The following is a 10,000-nucleotide window of genomic DNA, read 5'->3' as shown; positions in this document are numbered from 1 at the left end:
GCCACATAACAACTGAGAATGATTTTCCAGCTTTGTAAATGACATTTTGATATACATGTAGACTGATATAAATTTGAAAAAAGGTGGGCCAACGTTTTTCAAATAAATTTACCCAAATTCAATCCATTTCAATCCACTCCAGTTTTGTCCATCCATGTCCCTTCTTGGCTTCCCTGTGTTTTGTTAGAGTTCTTCTATAGTTTTGAACAGTTATTTTGATATTTTAGTTGATTCTATGACCATTCAATCAGTGCTGAAATTGCCTAAAATTGCGTGACCTAGCCCCTTTAAGGGAGGCGCGGTGGCCTCGTGGTTAGCGTGCTCCACACCGGATCGAGTGGTCTGGGTTCGGGGCCTGGCCGGGAACATTGTGTTGTGTTCTTGGGCAAGACACTTTACTCTCACGGTGCCTCTCTCCACCCAGGTGTATAAATGGGTACCAGCGTAATGCTGGGGGTAACCCTGCGATGGACTAGCATCCCATCCAGGGGGGAGTATAAATACTCCTAGTCGCTTCATGCTACAGAAACCGGAGATAAGCACCAGCCTGATGAGCCTTCTGGCTCTTAAGCAGAGACTTTTAGCCCCTTTAACGCATGTGTACCCACACTTAACTCTTACCATTTGACACTTCTGACATAACTCCGTAAAAATTTCCATGTCAATCCAAAGTCTTTTGACAAGTAAACCTACAGCAAGGGAAAGTTTATTGCTCATTTCAAAAACAGAGAAGGAAACACCTGCCAATTTCACTACATAAAATCATAGAATGCATTACCGGGATTGACACAACAATAATCAGTGATGGCAGCATCAAAAGATACTACCGTAAAAATTTTTGTATGAGCCACATCTTTTTGCTGCAATATTGGACTCAAAATCATGGGTGCGGCTTATTATACATGTACAAGACCTTTGATTCCAGAGCATAGTTAGAGGTATACACTCCATGGGGGAATAAGAGGGAGTACCGGTAATAAGACTGGATTGTATGAAGTGTCAAATAACAAAAAAAACAATCAATTCAACACTGATCTCTCCATCATTTGCAAGAAAATATCATGCTCTTGGGGAGAACTCACGAGGCAAATGGCCGACTGTTTTGCTGCCCTGTTTTGCTGCCCTTGCATGCCGTGTTTGTCCATGGGGTTGTCTCAAATCGATGGCTTCCATAAATCTTTACAAACATGATAGTTATACATGCATAGCTGATGTCCATGTTGTTTACGGATCGTGTTGAAAACCGTGACTCTTCCCAGACTTCCTTCTGTAAATGACTGCATGGTCACTAACTAAGGAGACGTTTTGTATCGTTCCCCGTGCTTTATTTTTGCTCAAATTTCATGGTTTTAATTTCGACTTTAATTAAGCTCAAACATTGAAGATCTATGCAGCAACTGCTGTTAGTCCCAGTAATTAGGGAAATCAATCAAAGATAAGCTTTAAAAAGGTATTTTAAGAATTGATTAACTTCTTAAGGTTGCTCCAAATGCACTGCATTAGATTTCAGCAAGTTTATCACAAACAACTGCACACAGTTTAAAGTTTTTATTATTTTCTGAAATTCATGCTTGAAATTTTGGGGTGCGGCTTATCTACGAGTACGGCTCATACACATGTTTTTATGGTTACGGTGATTAAAAACAAACGTGTATAGTACAATCATGTATATCACATTGTACATCATGCAGACATCTCTAAACCCGAAAATTGGCACAATTCGCTCTTACAAAACAAAGTGTATAGACATTTGTACTGCCACCACTGGGGGGGCATCTACTTATCTTTAGTTCTCCAAACTAAGCACCTTGTAGGCAATGCACAGGAAAGAAAGAAGAAAACTGTGGATTTTCCAACTAACTACAAGTTTCTTTATTATCACCTTTCCATCAAGAACACCTCTTGCCAAAATCCAATTTTCTTCTCTTGGATGAAAAATCAGTGGGCCCGTGATCTGAAAAGGTACAACATGCTTGGTCCACTGTTCTCCACCATCAACTGTCCTCACAATGCCTGACTTGGTCATTGGAGAAAATAGACTGGCGTAGGATACAAGAATAACCTAGAAACACAATGAGAAGGACAAACGATTTAAATTATTATTTCTGTTTATTCCTTCTATTTCGGGGGAGATGAAAAACTGCTGGAAATAAGTCTGCGTCCCTAGGCTAACAACAGTTGCACTCGGAAAATGCAATGCGGGTAAAAGATTAGCAGTGTCGATATGTCACCTTGGCGAACACATGTTGTAAACAAGACACTTATTATGTGTCGAACGTAATTACGTAATATTATGCCAAAATGAGAAAAATCAATCTATGGATATTTAATGGTTTCAACTAGCAATGCGACCCCCAAAATGTAGGAAATTGCACCTCTGGAAACCTAAAATTTCAAAATTTTCCAGGGGAGCATGCCCCCAGACCCCCCTTCCGGCAAATGCATCAACTACCTGTTATTGCAATTTCACTATCTGTTTGAAAATCGTTTGAGAACAATGAGTTATCAATCATTATTATTATTATTATTATTATTATTATTATTATTATTATTATTATTATTATTATTATTATTATTATTATTAAAATTAAACATGTATATTATAACTGCTTTGTAGAGGTTTCATTAGAAGCCGGTCACGTACTGTACATGCACTGTACATGTATACATATAAAGTAGAAACCAAACTCGCCAATAACCAATTGCCATCAAGTCCCATTGTGCAGTCATAGGTATCTGGTTAGAACACACGACTCTGGAGCGAGTAGTCCGGGTTCAGGCCCTGCCCGGGGAACATTGTGCTGTGTTCTTGGGCAAGACATGTTACTCTCATTGTGCCTCTCTCCACCCAGGTGTACAAATGGGTTCTGGCCAATTTAATGCTGGGGGTAGCCCTGCGATGGACTGGCATACCATCCAGGGGGGAGTAGAAATACTCCTACACACTTTACCATAAAAACTTGAGTTGAGAACAAACCTTGTCACGGTTGACTGGGCTCTTCATGATACCACCATCTTTCCTTATACGAGTGTTAAACACTTGAGCGTTTATGCGTTTGAACTTCTTCCCAAAGTCAGTACTGTCAATTAGGAACAGCCACAGGTAAAAGTCATAAACTGCAAATCCATCAATTCTTTTAGATGTACACTAACCCTTCAATTAATGCTTTCATGATTCCCCACTTTCTATATAATTATCTACAACATACACTGCAGCTGGCATAAATCCAAGGCAGGCTCTTTGACCAACTTCGAGTGCAGTACCACTGCTGTGTCAACCTCAATTCATTTAATCAATTACATTATAAGCTTAGCAACAATAGGTACATGTATTATCGAAAGGTACCTAATGATCTGATAAAAGATATTACCATATATATACTGTAAAAATAACAGTTCTACCTTTCATAGAGTGCTGATTCCAGGGAAATAAAAATTCCAAGCTCTGTTGTAGCCAGAAGAAGCAATGACTGAAAAGGAAAGTTATATACATTTGTAATTATAATTCTCAACACTTAGGGCGCTTTCCTTTTGTCAGAACTGGCCGGCCAGACCTGTCATTTTGCAAAGAAAATGTTACAATTTGAAGAAACACTGGCATGATAATTCCTCACATTCTCCTGGTCATATATTGTCGTGGAAGACCATTAATTTGAAGGTGTTGTAGAGTTAGTCCTTCCAAATGCCTGGTCTGGCAACTCAGTTCTGTCAAATGGAAAGCGCCCTCAGTTACATATAACTCTCAACACTTATTTACAAAATGGAAAGGCTTAAATTAATGAAGGCTTCCACCTGTTTTTACCACTTTAAAACGGGACCTTTTTTTAATGCTTTCATTGCTTCTTTGGTTGAGCTGTTGACAAAATTTGCATAACTTCAATCTGAACTGGACTGTGCTATGCCACAACACTGAGGGCAACCAGAAGAAGGGCACAAGAAATTTATTTTAAGACCGTTATGTCACGCAACCAAAAAATAAATTCAAAACCGTTCAATGAAAAAGGCAAGAACCTGGAATGTTGTAGGAAACAACTTTTTTAACCACGTCTACCAATCTCAAGTCTGTATGATACAGCGTTTTCCAGATATTAATTTTGTCAAAGCATTTCACACAACGTTACAGAGTTTTGTATGGAGACTCCATGTTGGTGGATCAAGGTGGTCGGCCAATAATTATGGAAGCCAGTAATGACCAAAAACATCTGGATTTCACTTGCGATGAAAGAGCTTACTTTTTTTTGCTCATGAGATAAAATACATGTGTATGAACACATCTCCTAATGTACTTGAAAGGCTCAAACTGCTGAGATTCATGGGGATGGAAAAATTTTCAACCAAATAGCTTTGTATCATGGTGTCACACAAGGTGACAATTCAGAAATTCAAGGTGCTGTATTTTTGAAAGGCAAGACATCATGGAACTGGAAACTTGAAAAAGATTTATTTCTGGGTTATCTTCAAGTGGGAGGCGTTGTGGCCTCAGGGTTAGTGTGCTCGACTCCAGATCAAGTCGGGTCCTGGCCGGGAACATTGTGTTGTCTTCTTGGGCAAGACACTTTACTCTCACAGTGCCTCTCTCCACCCAGGTGTATAAATGGGTACCGGCAAATTTAATGCTGGGGGTAACCTGCGATGGACCGGCATCCCATCCAGGCAGGAGTAGAAATACTCCTAGTCACTTCATGCTACAGAAACCTGATGGGCCTTCTAAGCTCGTAAATGGAGCAGACTTTACCTATCTTCAATATTCGATACAGAAAAATTCAGAACACCTTGTGATTTTAATTTTAGAATTAACATCACTGTCAAAACCATCTAAAGACTTCAGTCACTATTCACTGCAAAATTTAACCATGATTTTACAATGTCAAATGATGTTTAAATTGTTACAGAAATAAAGAACTCTACAGTAAAATGTTGCTGAACTTGTTGAAGTTGCTTGCAACAAAAATGCTGAAAGAAAGTCAAGCAGTCAAATATACAAGGTACGTTCTCTAATCTTCTCTCACAAGTTCACTCCACTGTCTGAATCAATCTCACCCTACATGTACATGTAAAATTCCACTGCTCCCAGTGAATCTTTCCTTGAACAGTTAAAATAATTAATTAGCTATTTCAATAAATCATTCTATTTCAGCACTCCACTGATCACATTGAGCAATGCCAGAGATAATTATTATTGTCTTTCTTTTTCATGTAACCTTGCCATGCAATTTACAGGGGTACACGTAAGTGGCATTATCCAATAACCCTCTACGAAAAACGTGAAAATTAATTATAATATAGCAGCTGAATGCTGGCCGCTGTTACAACAGTCAGGTCTCATGTAACAGTTGGTCATCAATACATGTTTTTTGCACTGAAAAACAAGGTATGGAATTTGTTAATTATGATCACGTGTACAAGGGCCTAAATACATTGTACGGGAAGAACACATTATAAACATGTATTTTATATCCTTCTCTGTGCAAAATGAATCTTGATACAACAACTTCCTAGTGAAAGATTTGGCGAATCTGTCAAAAAAATGTGTTTTAGACACCAACGCACAAATATTTTTCCCCAGGCAGAGATGAATGTTGTGCAGGAAAAAAGGGACAGGTTTACATGGTTTCACACAATCACTGCTTCATTGGCCTCTTTTTAACGAAATCCATGAAAAGAATCCAAGGCAAATTGTAACTTACTACTGAATTTACCATTAACCATTTTTGTCTAGAAAGGTACAGGGCACAAAATGCAAAATGACAACAAAACTGCTGATTACTCAGCTACCTTTGTTAGCACTTTGAAGCCCGTCGGAACACAACGTTCTTCTCATTCAATGGCCAAGTTTATACTAGAGACAATTATTATTATCCATCTGACAAAGAATGATAATTTAACTCTTAGTATAAATTCAGTGCACCTGCCCAAGACTGATTCGTCTGTTAGCACGGCCTTAGCTGGAAACGCTCTACGGTTTTTTGACGAAGTTTTCACATGAAAGAGACTGATTTCTATATTTTAGCAAGGTTTCCTGAAATGCCTGTTTCAAGATGGCGTCCTGTAAAAAGCAACTGCTCCCTCGAAAGTACATGTAATCACAAAAAAAGAAAGGGGAAACTAACAGCAAGTTGGCTTGGACAGATCGAGACATGGAGATCTTGTTGTTTTTTTTTTTTTTTTTAATTGTTTTTTGTGGAAGTTCTATTTGATTCACAATACAACAACCCTATGAGTACCACCTGATCATGATACTTTTTATGTCTCATCAAGCCTCTACTCGGCTCAACACCGAAACACCCGTCATGTACATGTAAGTTCCCGCGTAACAATTTATATCTAGACAAATTCATGATTGGTCAAAATTTGTCTTCGGATTTATATATACTTTAACAAATTGGCCGTCTCACGGATATTTCATCTCTAGTATGAATACAAATAAATGACAGGTGCCATATTTAGCAACTGAGCTGCCTGTGTACATGATACAGTGTACATGCATGCTTTTCAACCATCAGCTGGGTAAATATTCTTCTGATATTTTTGTCAACTGTGATTTGCATCAGTTCTCTACTTTTAAAAACCAAACCTGAGCACAAGAACTGATCCTTTGTATTCTAACTGTATTTCTGAAAACATAATTTAATTCTCAGAACAAAAAGTAAATATATTTTGAAATAAAATTTCTGCTGCCTTTCTTTAAAAACCCTCTTCTCTAATAAATACAATGGATTGGCAAAAGTTAAATAACATGTCAAAATTCTTCAAAGGAATAATCAGATCCATGGAAATGATAGATGTTTTTCATTTGAGGCCTTCTCCAGGGTTTCCACTGGCTATTAAACAGTATTAAATTTGTTGTAATGAGCTTAAGCATGCTGTACCTATATCTGATATTAAAATGGATTAATTAATGGCAATTTGGCCGAGTTTAAACCGTTAAGTCAAATTTGACACAGATTTAAGCCACAATAAGCATAATTATATGCAAACGAAATTTGTAAATTTTCTTGCAAACGCCTCTACTCAAACTCATGCAAATTTTCGCGCAATTTGAGGTGGCATACGTACTTGAAGATACTTTTTATACTCACTTTTCGGACATGACCTACCTTTTAACTTTCCGTTGGGTGAATGACAAAACGTAATTAAACCGGCACACTCAAATAATATAAGCTTACCCTTAAGCTTAAACAAATCCGTATTTGCCCCTCGACCCACTATCGCGGCGAAAACAGTGATAAGTCTATTCTACTACAAATTAAGGCGATATTACGTACGGGGATTTTTTGTCCTTCGAACTGAACCACACGAAGACGGAATGGTCGAATAGGATCTGCAAAATGAACGAAAGTAGTTTTCACGTACCTTAGATTCGCCCGAATCCATTTTTCCTATCCAGGCCATAGAGATGCTAAGTTTTGTCTCGTTCACAAATTTCCACTAAAAAGTCAAAGCAAATTACAAATGTCGAAACAACAGCAATTTAGTGAACAATAATTTGTGGCGTCAACAAACACTTGCAAGTATGCAAATTTAAGGCGAAAATGCATGGAGAGCAACTCACCGGATTTGTTTGTATTTTACGGCCTCTTTCATCGGAGGGATCAATGCAGCCTTCTTCTGGTTGAGTGTTAGGATCCCCTTCCTCGGAATCGCGGCGGAAACGATGTCTGGAAAGAGCCGATATTTTTGCCTTCCTTGGCAAATGAAACTCCAAAACATCACTCGCCGAATTTTGGGTGATTATCTCTGCAGCAAAGCAACAGCTGACAGTGAGCAATACGCTTGCCAGATGAATAGCACGCATTATAAACAAAACTTAAAACAAAAACCGAAGAAAACTGGAAGAAATCACGATTTTAAGAAACACTACAACGTCCTTGCATGACATGACACTCTCGAGACCAGCAACTGGAGAGTTCTGCGCAGGCGCGTAAGTGAAAAATTTCTCGAACCCAGTGCTATTTCTTATGTGTATGTCCGAAAGATCTGAGGATCTGGTGACGGCATTGTCTCATGATATCCGCATTCTTTATTTTTTCAGCAACTGACGTAAATATTCTATTTGGAAAGGTTACACGTGTTCACCAGACTGTGAACTACTAACACGTGCTTAACTCAAGATCTTGCTCCCAGATTACTGAGTGGAAAAAACGAATACAAATTATCAATCCATCGATTAAATACCCAAATTGCGTAGCACGGAGACAAATTTAGAGTTTTCTTTTATTGGTCACGTGACCATGGGCGTGGTATGATGACGTCATATTTAGGGTCATTGGGTTACAAAAGTTGGAAACTGACCAAAATAATGCCAAATTCTCTCAAATTACTTAACCATTACATCCTTAGCCACGATCCCCAAAAAATACGTCAGTGGGCCCTTAAGCAAAGACGACGGCTACGGCAACGACAACGTCAAAACGCAAGAATCTGATTGGCTGAAAAAGGAAAAATAATCGTGCTGCACGTGCAGCACGAATTTTTTAGGGGATAAAAATATTTCTATCGTTTAAATACTAAAATGCGTTCAACAATGCTATGTGAACTATATTTTCGTTGGGTGCCCCTGCATGTCCGTGCCAAACTACACGATCCCACCGCGATACTTCTACCGACACTAGCACCGCGCGACAAAATCAACCTCGGGGTTCTTACCAATGTACATGTGGCAATAACTGTTCTACGTGCACCTATATCACTGACGGACAAACGAGTTACACATTCCATGCCACAGGCGAAACAAGACATATTACGCATAACATCAAGTGCAATTATTCAAAAAATGTCATCAACATGGCTGACATGGTACAGTGAAATCGTTGCCTTAAAGAAAACATTGGAGAAACCAAACGAAGACTCAAAGACCGTTTTAACGAGCACCGCAGACCAGTCGACAAACCAACCAACGGGGAAAGATCTCATGGATATACCCACCACGAGTCCCCTAGGTTAAACTCTCATTTTACAGATTAACTCTAAGTGCTCATTTCAGTGATTAGGTCTAAACCTTCGTTTATCTTATTTCTATAGCAATATTTAGGTCTAGAAACTGATTTAGAATGGTTATTTTTGTTAGAGTTATGGTTGGGTGTGTGTATTCATGAGATCCTTGCCAACCAACGTCTCCAAGTGACAGAGTACGCAAAGCAAGAGAAGCAGATCTCATAAACATAGCGAACACTCTTGAGCCTTTAGGTCCTAATAAGAAAGATGAAATGTAATCCACCTTTTCCTTTTTCTTCATATAATTTCAAATATCATTTATTACTATTATTATTATTATTATTACTATTATTATTATTATTATTATTATTATTACTATTATTATTATTATTATTGTTCCGTTAAGTACGTTAGGGCTGTATCAAATCACACGTCATATCACTCAAATTGTAACCTCTTTGTTAACCGTAGAAAGGCAGTGCCTTTCGAAATATTGGCTTTTTAATATATATTCCTTCACCGTTATATCAGCCTTGCTCTTTTTAGGTTTGAGGGATGGCCGTCCAAGGTGGGTCAAAGTGAGTCTCGACCCATGTCAGGTCAGGCTCTTTTCAAGTAATCATCAGCCCAACGAACGCATAAAGAAAAGAAACCTCTGCTTACAGGGTATCGTAAGGTAAAAAAAACACTTGTTAAACTTTATAGTTAAATCTCCAATTTTAAGCATACCCTACGCTAATCCGTAGTACGGATAACGCAAAACCTCGTTCCCAGGGAAATTTTGCGGACAGTGGTGAGATCAACATCATTCCCCGGGGCTTTTTTCCGCAGAGAAACGAACGAGCTTGTGGTGAGATTACTCGTCTCCCACCAATGTTTAACAGCCGACAACTGATCATTCTGTGGGCTTAACTTTACAGTGAAGATTAAAACCCAGAATGCAATTAAAAAGTATGAATCGGGTGGTGAAGGCAGGGAAAGGCTCGAGGCTCGAAAAGAAACTGGAAATGTGTAAGAATGGAAATAAAGAGGCAGAATGAAGAGCAACTTCTTGAGTGGGAAGAGC

The 10,000-nt window shown here is 38.6% G+C and overlaps 1 protein-coding gene across 1 annotated transcript in view; it reads right to left on the bottom strand.

Annotated features, from left to right (window-relative positions):
• The window catches only part of LOC138057400 (sortilin-like), a 37,837-nt gene extending 29,910 nt beyond the window's left edge, over positions 1-7,927 (bottom strand). Inside the window, exons 1-6 of the mRNA XM_068903429.1 lie at positions 7,553-7,927; positions 7,354-7,428; positions 3,403-3,470; positions 2,978-3,080; positions 1,883-2,062; positions 622-689 (exon numbers count right to left, since the gene is read on the bottom strand). Of these exons, the coding sequence (XP_068759530.1) occupies positions 622-689; positions 1,883-2,062; positions 2,978-3,080; positions 3,403-3,470; positions 7,354-7,428; positions 7,553-7,795 (737 nt within the window). The 5' untranslated portion in view covers positions 7,796-7,927. The remainder of the gene's footprint in view (positions 1-621; positions 690-1,882; positions 2,063-2,977; positions 3,081-3,402; positions 3,471-7,353; positions 7,429-7,552) is intronic.
• Between the last annotated feature and the right edge of the window lie 2,073 nt (positions 7,928-10,000).

This window comes from Montipora capricornis, chromosome 7, assembly GCF_036669925.1.
Source record: "Montipora capricornis isolate CH-2021 chromosome 7, ASM3666992v2, whole genome shotgun sequence".
Lineage (NCBI taxonomy): Eukaryota > Metazoa > Cnidaria > Anthozoa > Scleractinia > Acroporidae > Montipora > Montipora capricornis.
This window is presented reverse-complemented; position numbering and strand designations above follow the sequence as displayed.